At 39.7% G+C, this 15,239-nt stretch overlaps 4 protein-coding genes across 9 annotated transcripts; 2 read left to right on the top strand and 2 right to left on the bottom strand.

Moving 5' to 3' along the window:
- The first annotated feature begins 242 nt into the window (after positions 1-242).
- On the top strand, positions 243-3,622 carry LOC125215254 (Tetratricopeptide repeat (TPR)-like superfamily protein). 2 transcript variants are annotated; one of them, XM_089064010.1, is made up of 2 exons: positions 243-2,848; positions 3,196-3,622. In XM_089064010.1, exon 1 carries the CDS (start codon positions 370-372, stop codon positions 2,749-2,751), a length of 2,382 nt encoding a protein of 793 aa, XP_088920136.1. In that variant the 5' UTR covers positions 243-369; the 3' UTR covers positions 2,752-2,848; positions 3,196-3,622. The 2 variants fall into 2 exon arrangements, with proteins under 2 accessions (XP_088920136.1, XP_047972581.2); XM_048116624.2 differs by having other exon boundaries at positions 243-2,875.
- A 926-nt stretch (positions 3,623-4,548) lies between these two features.
- Positions 4,549-7,705, top strand: EGY2 (ethylene-dependent gravitropism-deficient and yellow-green-like 2). 4 transcript variants are annotated; one of them, XM_048100409.2, is made up of 13 exons: positions 4,549-4,847; positions 4,927-4,987; positions 5,070-5,144; positions 5,226-5,321; positions 5,460-5,510; positions 5,602-5,709; positions 5,784-5,858; positions 5,949-6,054; positions 6,161-6,254; positions 6,528-6,681; positions 6,809-7,016; positions 7,104-7,264; positions 7,346-7,705. In XM_048100409.2, the coding sequence occupies exons 1-13, from the start codon at positions 4,720-4,722 to the stop codon at positions 7,592-7,594; spliced, it is 1,566 nt and encodes a 521-aa protein (XP_047956366.2). In that variant the 5' UTR covers positions 4,549-4,719; the 3' UTR covers positions 7,595-7,705. The 4 variants fall into 4 exon arrangements, with proteins under 4 accessions (XP_047956366.2, XP_047956365.2, XP_047956368.2 ...); XM_048100408.2 differs by having other exon boundaries at positions 5,599-5,709; XM_048100411.2 differs by having other exon boundaries at positions 4,760-4,847; positions 5,460-5,502.
- Positions 7,706-8,077: 372 nt separating this feature from the next.
- Positions 8,078-9,792, bottom strand: LOC125213811 (F-box/LRR-repeat protein At3g03360-like). 2 transcript variants are annotated; one of them, XM_089063769.1, is made up of 3 exons: positions 8,943-9,792; positions 8,723-8,856; positions 8,078-8,389 (listed from the first exon to the last, which is right to left on the bottom strand). In XM_089063769.1, exons 1-3 carry the CDS (start codon positions 9,790-9,792, stop codon positions 8,078-8,080), a joined length of 1,296 nt encoding a protein of 431 aa, XP_088919895.1. The 2 variants fall into 2 exon arrangements, with proteins under 2 accessions (XP_088919895.1, XP_088919894.1); XM_089063768.1 differs by having other exon boundaries at positions 8,723-8,863; positions 8,947-9,792.
- Positions 9,793-12,408: 2,616 nt separating this feature from the next.
- LOC125201155 (uncharacterized) lies at positions 12,409-14,024 on the bottom strand. Its single transcript, XM_089063391.1, has 3 exons — positions 13,905-14,024; positions 13,732-13,813; positions 12,409-12,920 (listed from the first exon to the last, which is right to left on the bottom strand). The coding sequence occupies exons 1-3, from the start codon at positions 13,914-13,916 to the stop codon at positions 12,526-12,528; spliced, it is 489 nt and encodes a 162-aa protein (XP_088919517.1). The 5' UTR covers positions 13,917-14,024; the 3' UTR covers positions 12,409-12,525.
- Positions 14,025-15,239: the final 1,215 nt, after the last annotated feature.

The raw sequence follows: 15,239 nt of genomic DNA, 5'->3' as shown, positions 1-15,239 counted from the left end.
TCATAAAATTGGCATATGTTCGGGACCAGTTTTGACTTTTACTCTATTTTTTTATCGGAAATGATCACCTAATCTGGATCCTAATACATTTCCTACTCTACCCCTCACAAACATGATAGTGGACCCACCATTATATTTTATGTTCGTGAGAGGTGGAGTAGGAAATGTATTAGGATCCGGATTAAGTGATCCTTTCCGATTTTTTATTGCTTTGTTTGATTAAATTGGGTCGCTTGTTTAATCAATGTTTTATCGGCCCAAATGAAATTGGCCCATCTCAAATTAGGAGTTCTTCTTCTTCATCTGAAGCGAAGCATGCTTCCTTTGAAAAGAAAAGATTTTTGATGTAGAATCGAGAGGAATCGGGTTATGAACAGATTCCTTTCACCGCGTGGGTGCAGGAGTTTCTCTAGCGGGAAAGATTTACTCTTTGAATCGAATAATAATTTAACCGAGCTGCTCAAATCGGGCCGAATTGATGATGCGAGGAAACTGTTCGGTGAAATGCCTCAACGAGATGAGGTCACGTGGAACGCGATGATAGCTGGCTACGGGAATTCAGGGAGGCTTGCTGATGCACGGAAACTGTTTGATGAAGCTCCCAAACGCAGTGCGATCACGTGGTCATCACTTGTTTCGGGTTACTGCAAAATGGGTTGCGAGGTCGAGAGTTTTAAGTTGATCTACGAAATGCAGCTTGATGGATTCAAGCCTCGTCATTTCACTCTTGGAGGTGTGCTGAGGATGTGTTCGATAAAGGGTCTGATCGCAAGAGGCAAGCAGATTCATGGTTATGCGGTGAAGACTCGATTGGATCTGGATCATTTCGTTGTCACGGGCCTGATTGATGTTTACGCAAAGTGTTTGTGCATTGTGGAGGCGGAGAATCTCTTTGGGAGCATGTCTGGAGATAGAAATCACGTCACTTGGACTGCGATGGTCACGGGGTATTCACAGAACGGTGATGCTGATGGAGCAATGCGGTGTTTTAGGGGAATGAGGGCAGAGGGGGTTGAGGCTAATCAGTACACATTCCCGGGAGTGTTGGTGGCGTGTGCAGCCGTTTCTGATATTAGATACGGGGTGCAGGTGCATTCTTGCGTTGTTCGTGGTGGTTTTGAGGCTAATGTGTTTGTGCAGAGTGCCTTGATTGATATGTACACGAAATGTGGGGATCTGAGTAGCGCTTGGAGGGTGGTGGAGGCGATGGAGGTTGATGATTTGATTTCTTGTAATGCCATGATTGTTGGATGCGTGAGACAGGGTTCTCCCGAGCAAGCTTTGGCTTTGTTTCGGATGATGCATCAAAAAAGCATGAAACTTGATGAGTTCACCTATCCCTCTGTGTTAAACTCTGTTGCCTTGTTGAAGGATGTGAATACTGGGAAGATAGTTCATTCTTTGGTTGTGAAATCTGGTTTTGAAGGTTATACGCTCGTGAGCAACGCGCTCATTGATATGTATGCTAAACAGAACAACTTCGATCCGGCATTAAGACTGTTTGATGAATTGGTGGAGAAGGATGTGATCTCATGGACTTCCCTCATCACTGGCTGTGCTCATAACGGTCTATATGAAAGTTCCCTTAAGTTATTTTGTCGAATGCGGAGAGATGGGATGGCTTCTGATCGTGTTCTTGCTTCCACTGTCATGAGTTCTTGTGCTGAGTTGGCTTTGCTAGATTTAGGGCAGCAAGCTCATGCGAATTGTGTCAAATCTGGGCTTGATGATTCGCCTTCAGTTGACAACTCTCTCGTCTCATTTTATGCTCACTGTGGGTGTTTGGAAGATGCAAAGAGGGTGTTCGACTCAATGAGAACACGAAATGTGGTTTCTTGGACTGCATTGATTGTTGGCTACGCGCAAAATGGTGAAGAGATCAAGTCCCTCCAGCTCTATGACGAAATGAGGGCTGGTGGCGTTGAGCCCGACTACATCACTTTCATAGGGTTGCTGTTTGCGTGCAGCCATGCGGGTCTGGCTGAACAGGGCCAACGCCACTTCGAGTCCATGGTTAGGGATTACGGGATAAGGCCCGGCCACGATCACTATGCTTGCATGATCGATCTTCTGGGAAGATCAGGGAGATTCGACGAAGCAGAGAAGCTGCTAAGAGAAATGGAATTCGAGCCCGATTCAACTATGTGGAAATCTCTGCTCTCTGCCTGCAGAAAACATGGAAATCTTGATCTTGCAAAGAGAGCGGCAGCAGCTCTGATTGAGCTAGAACCTCAAGATCCCGTGGCCTATGTGTTGCTTTCAAACATGTATTCCGCAGCTGGGAAGTGGGAAGAAGCTGCTTCGACCCGAAGCTCGATGAAAGTGAAGGGCGTGGTGAAAGAACCTGGCCGGAGCTGGGTGGAGATGAATGGCAGGGTGCACACCTTCACCTCCGATGACCGAAACCATCTGGAAGCAGGCGCGATCTACTCGAAGGTCGATGAGGTGTTGATGTTGATCAAGGCAGCGGGCTATGTTCCCGACATGAGCTTTGCACTTCACGACATCAATGAGGAGGGGAAAATGCACGGCCTCGCCTACCACAGCGAGAAGCTGGCACTGGCGTTCTGCCTCCTCAAGCTGACCGAGGGCGCGCCTGTTCGGATCTACAAGAATGTCCGGGTCTGCGGTGACTGCCATTCCGCGATGAGGTTCGCGTCTCTGGTCTATCGACGGCATATTGTTCTTAGAGATTCGAATCGGTTTCATCATTTTAAAGGAGGGGTTTGTTCTTGCAATGACTACTGGTAGAGTCTTTTTCCCCTCTTCTTCTCAGTATTTGACGACGCCGATGGACGCTGTGGTCGACGTGAAGCTGCCGTTTGGATTTGCGGAAGCAATGGTTAAGGTACGTGTGAAGAAGAAGCTGCTCAAGGTAAAGTTGGAACTACATCATTATTTTAGTTCTAATTTTCACAATTTTACTTTTATGTTTTTTATGCCCCTTTTTCTTTGCATTTTGTTACTTTTATGTTTTTTTAACCCCTTTTTCTATTGATTGTGTCCTGCAATAACTAACAAGCATTTCTTTTACAAACCATGATCTGCTCACATTTTGTTTATGCAGTAACTTAGTTTGTAGAATAGCATTTACACAGTTGAAGTTTTTACCAATTTGTGCTCTTTAGAGTCCCATGAAGATTCATCTGTTTTCTACTTTTGCGTCTTACTTCATAATGTACCCTAATGAATTAGGTCCATTTTCACTTGGTATGAGTGTTCACTCGAACATGGCTGCAGCCGAGCGTTTGATGCTCAAGAAGACGTGGTTCCAGATATCGTGGAGCCCCTCACAGAAGCGGCTGCAGAGGTTACACCACTCCCGTCTTCATCCCCATTCATCACCTCGAGCCAGTGCCACCACTCCTCTGCTGCGACTGCTAGCCATTAGACACCAGCTGCATCGAAGGCCACGGGGAGAGAGCCACTCTGAATGTGAGCACACGGATGAAGAAATGCAGGTCAAGATGAGATGTTAAGCCCAGCGGGCAACCTTGGAAATCGACAATAACTTCAAATTTTTATTCTTGGATAATCTTTTAATTTCCTGATTTTAGTGTATTTCCTTTTGTACACTATTAAATATCCTATTTTGTTTGGCACAAATTTTAAATTTATTAAATATAACAGCAAATGAAAAGAAAATAGTGGAATAGGGGTGTGTTAGGGTCCTTATAACATTTTAGTGTAAAACACAACACAAATCACAACCCTCTTGGATCCTTAGATTGGATAGTTGTGATAAACTACATTATTATGCTAAAAATCTACATTATTAGACAAGGTACATTATTAGCCTGGAAAGGTACATCATTAGACTAAAATGCTACATTATTATCTGAACTACATTATTAGGCTAAAAAACTACTCCCTCAGTCCCACAAAAGATATCACACTTTCCGTTTTAGTTTGTCCCACAAAAGATGTCACATTTCCTTTTTTAGAAAAAGTTCTCACTCACATGAATATAAAAATTATATTTTCTCTCTCCATTTAACACACAAAACAAAACCTCCTAAAATCTCGTGCCGTCCCACAAGTGTGACATTTTTTGTGGGACGGAGGGAGTACATTATTAGATGACATGCGACATTCATCTGACCGTTAGATCACAAGATCCAATGGACTGCAAGTGTTTTGAGTTTTACTTACCCTTAGAGTTTTGATATGAATACATCTCTAGAATATGTTCATCTTTTTATATATTATTAGTTTTTATGGAGTAATAAATATAATTAAATACGTTAATAAAATATGAGGTATACTTAAAAATAATCAAAATAAAATGTGACAATCATAACGGAAAAGTAAATAGGAGATGTCAATATTAATGATAGATGAAACTTGAAAGTGTAAAATTTAGTGATAATATCCATTCTCAAACTCAAGAAAGAGTGATAAGGTTACCAACAAGGACACGTGGCGAAATGCTACTCGTTGAAGGGAAGCAAATTAGATTTTATATGCTAACCGAAATAACGAACCCATAATTATGAATAAAATAAAATATTATTTTAAAATATCCTTTGTCGGTTCTGATTCATCTGTGTAGATAAGATATTTCCAGCTCAAGAGTAGAAACTCCCTTTCCCAGCTGCGAAAGCTTCAATTTTGATTCGATTCCCACATAAATCAGACCCTAATTGCTCGATTCCGATGGCTGCGCTGTTCAATTGATTGCTAAATTCCTTCAATTTTTTTTTTTAAAATTCTGCAGCAATGAACTTATCGGCGAGTTTTGGCGGGAGTCTCATCCTCCCCGTTTCTCGCTGCGATTCTTGCATTCGGGTTTGCTTTTCGCCTCCGGGAACAGCGGGATGGAAATTGAGCTCGCGCTGCTTGTTGAGGTGCTTTTGGATTAGCGTTTATTGGCTTTGATTTGATTTTTTTGAAATTTAGGTTTCAATTTGGGGATTTTTGGTGTAGGAAGAAGGTGATTAGGAGAAGTAGCGAGGCAAAGACGGAGCCTGAGAGTAATAATGATGAGGTAATTGTTGGTGGTTTTCGTTCTGTATATGTACATGTTTTGGTTGGTCAGATTTGGTTGAAATGAGAAGTGGTTTTTGAAGGAAAGTAACTCTCATGGTGAGGATGGATTTGTGTCGAGTGATTCGTCTCTCGCGAATGAGGATTCTCAGAATGTGGTTAGTGATCAGTTTAGTTTCTGAAAAAAAAAGAAATTGCACTCTGTTTGTGTTTGTTGATGTGCTAGTTTCTTTTTTTAGGATGATAATCCATCGGGTGAGTCGAACGTGTTTGAGTCGAAAGAGTTTGCAAACGAAGGAAGTGATGGAACCAGTGAGGCCCAAGTCAAGAGTGAGGTGCTCTTCGAATTATCTAGTTGTTCGATTAGAGCATTTTTTTCGATTGGTTGTCCAATTTTGTTGCTCTCCCTTTTGCCCTTTTGATGTAGGTGTTTTTTTTCTGCATATTGTTTTGTTGATTCGATGATTTTATAGGATGATAATGAAGTTCAAATTACGAGTGGTTCGCCTCTTCCAGGTCTGAAGGTGATTACAATGTAGTAGTTATATGTTATGTTGATGCCTTTCTCCTCTCACTCTGATGGAATCTACTTCCCTTTTTCTATACGAGCAGCAGCAAGAGTTTGATGAGTCAATAAGAATTTCGAAGGAAACAATTGACATTCTGAAGGATCAGGTTTTTGGTTTCGACACCTTCTTCATAACCAGTCAGGAACCCTATGAAGTAAGTTCTTTTGATTATCTGGTTGTAGCAACGATGCCATCGAAAACCCCTGATTTGTGATCTCTTTGCTATAGGGTGGTGTGTTATTCAAGGGAAACCTACGAGGACAAGCTGCCAAAAGTTATGAAAAAATAGCTACGAGAATGGAAGTTGGTGATTCAGCATCCACCATGTGTGTTTAAGTACATTCTTGAACACGGTCATATTATTTCTTACGTGAATTCGCGTATCATGTACAGGACAAATTTGGAGATCTATATAAACTGTTCCTTCTAATTAATCCCGAGGATGATAAGCCTGTCGCGGTTGTGGTACCTAGGAAGACACTGCAACCGGATACCACTGGTGAATTGTTAGCTCTGCTTGTGTTAGATATTGTTCGTAATCTTCTCTGTTGAAATGGTAAAAGATAATCTCAAGATTGCTTCTGCATCATGGTTTTAAAATGCAGCTGTTCCCGAGTGGTTTGCTGCCGGGGCTTTTGGATTGGTCACGCTGTTCACCTTACTTCTGAGAAATGTTCCTGCATTACAGACGAATGTATTGTGAGTTTTCTGTTTTACCGTGTGTATCAACTATTCGTAGAGCGGATGTTCTTTGTTATATCACTAGTTCTTGTAAATCTTTTTCAATAATCACCATGAAATTTCCAAGATTTCAACATGAAAATAGCTGTGCAACAATATCCTTCATTGTCCTCACCTTGATTTAGCTTGCCAATTTCCTTTTTCAATGTGGGTGAATGTCTAGTTCGATCCCTCATCTTTGCAAATTCATTTTCATCTGGCCATTGACATAAGTATATCTTTCTTCTCCAGATCAGTACTTGAAAATGCCGAGTTGTTGAAGGATGGCCTTCCGGGAGCCCTTGTTACAGCACTTATTCTAGGCATACATGAAATCGGTCATATTATAGTTGCGAAAGAATCGGGGATCAAGATGGGTGTGCCATATTTCGTCCCTAGTTGGCAGGTAAGGGACTACGCTTTTCATTTTATTTTATCAAAGAGACTGCTTTATTTGTATTTGAATAAATTGTACAAACTTCATCAGAAAAACAATTTGTATTTCAAATAACTTAACGAGCTTCAAATGGCAGATAGGCTCTTATGGAGCTATAACGAGGATACTGAATATCGTACGCAAGCGTGAAGATCTCTTGAAAGTTGCAGCAGCCGGTCCTTTAGCTGGCTTTGCTTTAGGCTTTGTTCTTCTGCTTTTAGGATTCATTTTGCCTCCCACTGATCAGCTAGGTATAGTCGTGGATCCATCGGTATTTCATGAATCACTCCTAGTTGGGGGAACAGGTAAACTTCATTTGCTTTGCTTTGTCAAATTAAACACCACTTCCATACATCAATCATTTTGATACTATCTTGATTGAAACATCGTAGCTAAGCTTCTCCTCGGAGGAGCTCTCAAAGAAGGCACCCCTCTTTCAGTCAATCCAGTTGTGCTATGGGCATGGGCCGGACTTCTGATTAACGCCATTAACAGCATTCCTGCTGGAGAGCTTGATGGCGGACGGATTGCATTTTCGCTCTGGGGAAGAAAGGTACGTAACGTACACATAAAAATCCAGCAGTTGATGATCCAATAACTGATCTTAGCTGAACAATCATGAATATTTTTGCAGGCTTCATCGCGCTTAACTTCAGCGTCCATTGTGCTTCTTGGACTGTCCTCATTGTTCAGCGACGTGGCGTTCTACTGGGTGGTGCTGATATTCTTCCTGCAACGAGGGCCGATTGCTCCGCTTTCAGAGGAGATTACGGAACCCGAGGACAAGTACAAAGCCTTGGGAGTTGTGGTTTTGGTGTTGGGACTGCTTGTATGCTTGCCATATCCTTTTCCTTTTACTAGTGACGATTTACTTAATTTTTAGCCTTATTTTACCCTTTTATTTAGCATCTGCATAGGTTATCTAATGTGTTGTTTGTAAATGAATAATGAGATGCATCACAATTTTGCCTATACTTTTTCGATTTTCATGTGACTCGAATCTCAACCTAATGATCGGAGAAGAAGTGTCTTATTAACTCTTTGTAAGCTTCCCTATTTATGAATTTATGAGGAAATACCATAGTGGAAGGCATATAGTGGGTCCCGCCTGCTCCCGTCCGATGTACATTTGTCTAACAATCACGCCTAGCGTGCACCGTTGTGCGACTGTCGTATCTAGAATTTTTTTATTTGAAGAGCGATAAATATTTACATAACACGTTGCTGTCACGTTCAGTGCGGACCTAATACGACTTATAGTATCCATATTAACGATAGTGCTAAATTATACGTATAATGTAAATAATGTGCACAAAAATGGGTTTCTATAGCTCACAACCGCGCTTCGCGGAGGCCAAGGCCGAGATCAAAGGATTACTAATTCGAGTTGTGGAGGTATTTTCGATTTGAGATGCTCCCTGGCATGTTTTCGGGCAGTTTCGTGGCGCTTGATCTGAGCATCCGTCAGAGGCAATCTATGTTGAACTTGGTTGCGAGGATCGATCACGATCTTCTGTAGAGCAACCGCGTTTTCAACGAAGTAGATGGCGAGTTCAGCATCACTTGTACGGCCATAGTACCCACCAATCTCCACCAGTTTCAGGTGCTCGTGGGCGCATTTAGGTGCTCGCCTCATTTCTGTTCGTTTCAGGGTTGACACGATTGACATCCATCTCAACTGCAACACGGTTACACATGTGTTGAGACATGGAAAATACATGAATTATGAGTTAGCAAGAAAAATGGTTCCATTTTCCAAATAGTAAACATACATGATTGTATAAAGACAGCCAAGAATTTGCAATAAGAAAGTTTATTATGCATCAATCTCAATAGAACAATGAGAATCTATGCATCCTATAAACAGGCATTAGGCCTTTCCTCTAAATAAGGAAAATCATGTGAAAGCAATCAAATTATAAGTTCACAACAAACTACTTTTCTTGTATACACAAATACATACTACCAATATCATAAGTTAACATGTCCAATACCAAGTTCAAACACATACCTTCATTGCAAATCTCTTCAAATTAGGGCATGACTTTATAAGGTACGCGAACTCGAGAAGACTATCGTCATCCCACGCTCCGACGTTTAGAATTAGCTCCTTCAGGCCAGGCAAAACAGGAAAGGAGAAATTCTCTGTGTCCTGAAAACAAACAAGCCAATCATAATTCATAAAATCACACTCATTTTCAGTCCCTAAAGAGATAAATCATCCCATGTACTCACTTTAGTATGATGTATACCCAATGTAAGAATCTCAATCTGATAAAGACAGCAAGAAAGTTGTCCAAACACATTAGTCTGAAGCGCGGAATGTCCTTCCATAACCGAGACATCAACGAGCATGGGAACGTTGCTGAGAACTAAATCAATGACATGGCCCACATAACTAAACGACACAATGTTCGAGTTTGAGACCTCTATCGTCTCTATCCCCCCACAACAGTTTATCTCTAGGCACTTAAGTCGCGGAAGCTTGTAGCCATCAACCTTCACACTCTTCAAACCCTCGGCCGAATGCAAGGAAAAACTCTGCAGCTCTGGACACCTCAACAAGAAGCAATCCAGAGCTTCTTTGCTCAAATTCACACATTTCAGTGAGAGGGCTTTAAGGCCTTTCAACCAAGCCAACATGTCGGGATTGTAAGGGAAAGTATAGTTGTACGTGGGCCAACAACGAGCCTCCTCGTTTCCCAACAAGTCCAACTCAAGCCTCTGAACTCTCTTGGCAATAGCAAATCCAACCCAATTGTCAATAACATCACTCAAACTCTTATCTAAAATGAAACATATCCTAACGAGATCCAATGCCGGCCCTCTATGTTGCCTCATCACGCGGTTCACCCAATTAACGTACTTTTTCCTCTCGGGGATCCTCAGTTTGAGATCAGCAGCAATGCTGACCAGTTTCTCATCAGCATCAAAGTCTAATCCAGCTACATTAGTCCATAAATAGCACCATCGTCTCGACAAAACGCTAGTAACACCGGCTTCCTTGAGCGTTAAACGCGATAATATCGTGACAAGAAGATCATCTGGTAGTCTACTGATACAATCATCCTTATAAAACATCTCCTTTTTATCGCATACAATCACAACATTAGACTGCTTTTTTACACTTATAGAAAAAATGTCATTAGCTTTAATAAATAATAATACTAGTAATCAAATTACATTAAAACTTTATTGTAATATGTGATTCTCAATATCCAATTTCTCTGCAGAAAATAAACCACATAATAATCAACAACACATGCGTTTATTTTGTTCATATTTCGATAATTACTTACACACCATAAACATGGAATTTTATGAATGCATAAGAAATTAATTACACAGAACTATCTATATATGCTACTCTCACCGTCCCCGATTAAGAGTCATACTTTGACCGGGCACCGGTGGAAGTGTTTGAATGTGTAATAAATGGAGTTAGGTAGTGAAATGTGAGACCTCTTTGACTTTTTGTGTGTAATAAATCTGTTAGAACTATTCAAAATAATGGCATCTTGTGTAAATTTTGCCAAAAATAAATGTATTTTTTATGTCCAAATATAGTAAGTAGGAAGTGTGACTCTTAATGGAAGACGGACCAAAATGGAAAAGTGTGACTCTTAATCGGGGACGGAGGGAGTATATTAGTGTGTGTAATCAATGCAAGGAAGAAGCCTCGGAAGTAAAACGCCAAGAGGGAAATTGGAAGAAAATTTGGAGATAAATAAGCAATCCAATGAACAATTAATGATTAAATAGTGAAATTTAGTTGATTAATTATATTCAGCCGAATATTAAAATTTATTACAATTGTATTAAAGCTTAATATCTGAAAATTATTTACTTATCAATAAATATAAATGACATCCTTTAATTTGATGGGATTATGGCGATTAGTTATTAATTCACTTATTTATTTAATCTAATTTTCATAATTAGATTAGTGGACTTAGTTATCAATCCCTTTATTATTGATCGAACATAGTAATGTGCTTTGAACTGTATTCGGAAGTGGCAAAGAGGTTCGAACTTGCGACAGAGGAGTTCCAGCTTAGCTATCTTGACGATAACGAGGAATGGGTGTTAGTGGAAATATATTACTCCCTCTGTCCCGGATAATTCGACTCACTTTGACCAGATACGGTTTTTAAGAAATGTAATAAAAAGTGAATTGAAAAAGTTAGTAGGATGTGAGTCCTACTTTTATATATTAGTTTTATAATAAAATGTGAGTAGGAATGAGTTAGTGGAATGTAAGATCCACTAAAAAAAATGGTAAAAGTGAAATGGGTCAAATTATCCGGAACGAACTGAAATGGAATACTCGGTCAAATTATCCGGAACGGACCAAAATGGAATACTGGATCAAATTATCTGAGACGGAAGGAGTATGACACTAATATAACATTAAATATAAGTATCCTAAATTGGATTTAAAAAAGTGGGAAATGAGTGAGGAAAATCACCCACGTCACAAATTATGCGAAAAGATAAAAAAATTGTTAAAATTTATAATATCTTCCACTAATTTCCATCAAAGAATTAAAACACTATAATATAAACAAAGAATGGTACATATGCACGGGGATTACCCGAAGTCAAGTAATGTGCTTACGTCTTAGGCAAAACATGACATATTTATTTATTCAATGTAATATTGCGACAGAATTATTCAAAATTAATATAATAAGTACATTTTTGCTATTAGCATAAGGTGGGTCATTTTTATTAAAATGCTAAAATAATGAGAGAAAATCGAAATAGAAACAACAAAAGTTTTATTTATACTCCTAAATCTTTAAAGTGAAATGGATCAGTCTGTTACTCCCATATAGGGCTGGGGAAAATATCGAAAAAATGATATATCGCTCGTATCGTATTGAAAAATATCGAAAAATTATCGAATTTTCGATATATCATAATTTTCGATACGATACGATATCGTATCGTAAGTTTTCGATACGATAACGATATGAATTTCCTTATATCGCGATATATCGTTTTATATCGAAAATACGATATATATCGATAATTTTCGATATATATCGATATTTTATTTTCGATATATATCGATATTTAACGATATATCGAATTTCGATACGATATATCGAAATATCGATACGATAACGATATGAAATTCTTTCATATCGATATTTTCGATACGATACATGATACAACGTTTTCGATACGATATATCATATCGACCCACCCCTACTCCCATATGTTCCAATTTCTTAATCAACTTCTCCAAAGATTTGATGTTTGCCAAAGGCTTGTAGCTCACAATGCCTACAATAGTCGAACTTTTTAAGAGACGAGCTGAAAAATTCGTCAATTGATTGCAACTTTTGGAGGTTAGGAAATAGCTTGACACTACCTACACCCACTGATTCTATGCAGCAGCGGTCGATTGAGCGCTGCCGAAAAACATCATTATCGACCTTTGACCAATTGCAGCTCTGCCTCCGACCCCACAGCAGCTTCAACTCCACCCTGTAGGTCGAGCAAATGCACACTCTCATACTTTCACGTATAGTGTATTTTGTTTGATTAATTTTCAAAAATTTATTTAAATTTATATGCACCCTCTCATTTCTTCTAATTTTTCTCATGCATATTTTTACATCTTTTGAGTAGAATTCCTTGCTCCGCTTCTGAAGGATATTCTAAGAAATTAAATATCGCTCACTGAAATTGGAATATGACTATTTAAAATACAATGATTAAAATTATTATTTAAACATTATAGTATTACATTAAATTTTTATTATTCGACCCCACGGATTTTACTTTCTGGATCTGCCATTGACATCACATGATCCAGCATGCTTGAAGATTCTCCTCACTAAAATAGTAGTCACATCTTGTCACGTGACATGGCCTATCATGGCACCGGTACACATAGTAGCCATCAAAGCATGGCTGCGGCATCGGCAGCGGTGGTGGCCCGTGCCCGAAGTAACACGGGCCTCCACCGTATCCTTGTGAGCACGGCCCGCAACAACTCCTCACCTTGACTTTCTTATCGGTCTTTTCGGGCTTGTCGGTCTTTGTGGGCTTGTTCTTGGGTGGGTCAACGATTTTGATGCTTTTGATGACTTTTGCACCTTTGCGGCATAATATATCTTGAATTTTCTCCGGATTGCAGCATACAACAGTTATTACTATCTCGTTTTCCTTCTTCTTGTACACCTGGTCACTAATTTCTTTTCTCCAACAAAAAAAATTAATCAACTTAGCAATTAAAAAAAAAAAGAAAATTGAAATAGTGAATAGCATAGTGGGTATACGATGGATGATGCATTATCTCGTGTGGTGGATTATAGAGAAGACTAATCAATTATTAGACTATCAAAGTTGCAGATAAAAACAACTTCTATTAGTACAAATGGCAGCAAATAATTGTATATGTTTATTCGTTTTTCCAAATAAATAGATATTTAAAGTTTGAAACGGTTGGGTTATGTACGGTGTAGACTATGCTTATTTGTATATATAATAATAAAATGGAAATGTATACACATCACATGATCGAGCATGCTTGAGGATTCTCCTCACTAAAGTAGTAATCACATCTCGTCACGTGACATGGCCTATCATGGCACCCGTACACATAGCAACCATCAAAGCATGGTTGTGGCATCGATGGCCCATTTCCTAAGTAGCACGGCCCCCCACCATATCCTTGGTCCTCAGTCCTCACCCTGGAAACCGGTGGGCACCCACAAGGCCCCGGTGCCCGGATGGGGACAGGGGCCGGGGTTGGTGGTTTAGGTTGCCCCGGTTTCGGAGGAGGAGGCTTGGGCTTTTCCGGTTCTATGGGCTTGGGCTTTTCAGGCTCTGTGGGCTTGGGCTTCTCGGGCTTATGGGCTTGGGCTTTTTGGGCTCTATGGGCTTGGGCTTCTCAGGCTTGGGAGGGTCAACGATTTCGATGCTTTTGATGACTTTTGCACGTTTGCAGCATATTTTGATGACTTCTCATACTAATGCGAGTTCGGGTGGATAAAAACTACTCACGGGGAAATCCGCAGATAATTTTCTTGACTTTCTTGAAGCAACAAGGACATTGGAGATCAACCTTGAGCACCATGATCGTCACCTATTTCATTTCATCCATAACTCAATTAATCAAAAGTCAATTTCCAAAATTTCAATTCTACATGCATGATCAAGAAAATTTGGATTTTTACCTTCTCAGCCATGGATAGCTATGAATGTCTTGATACAATTATTGTGAGCAAAATTGATGAGAGGGAGAAAGAGACCTTTGGTGAGAGAAGTAATTATAGGAAGAGGAATGACTTGAAAAAAGAATGATATAATGACACGTCTATTATTCGGAAGGTGCTGAAATTAATGAAATCTTCGAATTCTCTCACAAAAAATTGCAAGTAAAAGAGGAGCCTAAATTGCTCATGACTATTTACACTGTGTTTGCATGTGCTGTGGCTTTGATAGAAACTTCTTACCTTCCTTTCATGAAGTAAATACACTTCATTCATAATTATCAAACTAATTCTAATTCCTTTCAATTGAAAACTGTTAAAAGGTTTGGTGAAATGGAGTTGTAAGTTTGGAACCCCTTTTTTCTAAAAATTACAAATAAAAAAAAATCATAAGAAAATAATTGTTTTGGGCCTCGAAAGATTTTTTTTACTTTGATGCAAAATTTTCTACTTTTTTTTAATACTCCCTCCGTCCCTCTTTAGCAGTCCCATTGACTTTTCTACACTCGTTTTGTAAAAATGATATTATCTATATTATTCTATTTTTTACTTTATTATTTCTCCACTTTAACTATTTATTATCATTTTTATAAAACGAGTGCAGAAAAGTCAATGGGACTGCTAAAGCGGGACGGAGGGAGTATATAGTTATAATAAATTAGTCATACCTATCCTATAATCTATAATAGGAGTAGAATATAAAGAACTCACTATTCACTCGGTTTTTGATATGTACACCACATGGGCAGCCACGAAACTTCTCTTAATTATTACTCCCTTCGTCCGCGAATAGGAGTCTCGGTTGACCATTTTCATCCGTCCGTCATTAAGAGTCCCGGTTAGACATTCTATCTTGGAAGTATAAAAAATGACCCCACTTTTCCCTTAATTTAGAAGCTGCAATTAATTTTAATCCAGTTTGATTGCAAATAATAATATAAATGGGTCTCACATTCCACTATCACACACTTTAATTATTACACTCAAACTTTTCTTAAAACCCGCACCCAACTCAACTGGGACTCCTATTCGCGGACGGAGGTAGAGATGCCCAAGGTTTTCGGTTCCGGCGGTTAACCGCGAAACCGGAACCGCCGGTTCCGGTTCGGAACCGGAACCGTGACAATAATCTTGAACCGGAACCGTGATAATTTGAACCGCGGGCCGGTTCCGGTTCCAAATTTAATGAACCGAAACCGTCACCGAACCGCCGGTTCCGGACGGTTCCGAACCGCCGGTTAACCGGCGGTTTCACGGTTCCGGCGACGTTTTCGAGGCGGCCAGCTATCGGTAGGATGG

Source organism: Salvia hispanica, chromosome 2 (assembly GCF_029641045.1).
Source record: "Salvia hispanica isolate PSC_SH4W2 chromosome 2, Shi_PSC_v1, whole genome shotgun sequence".
Lineage (NCBI taxonomy): Eukaryota > Viridiplantae > Streptophyta > Magnoliopsida > Lamiales > Lamiaceae > Salvia > Salvia hispanica.
The sequence above is the reverse complement of the archived record's forward strand: the minus strand, read 5'-3'. Positions and strand labels throughout refer to the sequence as shown.

Excerpts from the sequence above, each read along its gene's own strand:
- LOC125215254 (XM_089064010.1), top strand. The coding sequence starts at position 370 with ATGAACAGATTCCTTTCACCGCGTGGGTGCAGGAGTTTCTCTAGCGGG.
- EGY2 (XM_048100408.2), top strand. The coding sequence starts at position 4,720 with ATGAACTTATCGGCGAGTTTTGGCGGGAGTCTCATCCTCCCCGTTTCT. Across the intron at positions 4,848-4,926 it reads AGCTCGCGCTGCTTGTTGAG|GAAGAAGGTGATTAGGAGAA; the intron begins GTGCTTTTGGAT and ends TTTTTGGTGTAG. Across the intron at positions 5,322-5,459 it reads AGGCCCAAGTCAAGAGTGAG|GATGATAATGAAGTTCAAAT; the intron begins GTGCTCTTCGAA and ends ATGATTTTATAG.
- LOC125213811 (XM_089063768.1), bottom strand. The coding sequence starts at position 9,792 with ATGTTTTATAAGGATGATTGTATCAGTAGACTACCAGATGATCTTCTT. Across the intron at positions 8,864-8,946 it reads TGGGTATACATCATACTAAA|GACACAGAGAATTTCTCCTT; the intron begins GTGAGTACATGG and ends GTTTGTTTTCAG. Across the intron at positions 8,390-8,722 it reads TGAAGAGATTTGCAATGAAG|TTGAGATGGATGTCAATCGT; the intron begins GTATGTGTTTGA and ends ACCGTGTTGCAG.
- LOC125201155 (XM_089063391.1), bottom strand. Across the intron at positions 12,921-13,731 it reads AATTATCTGCGGATTTCCCC|AAATTAGTGACCAGGTGTAC; the intron begins GTGAGTAGTTTT and ends GTTGGAGAAAAG.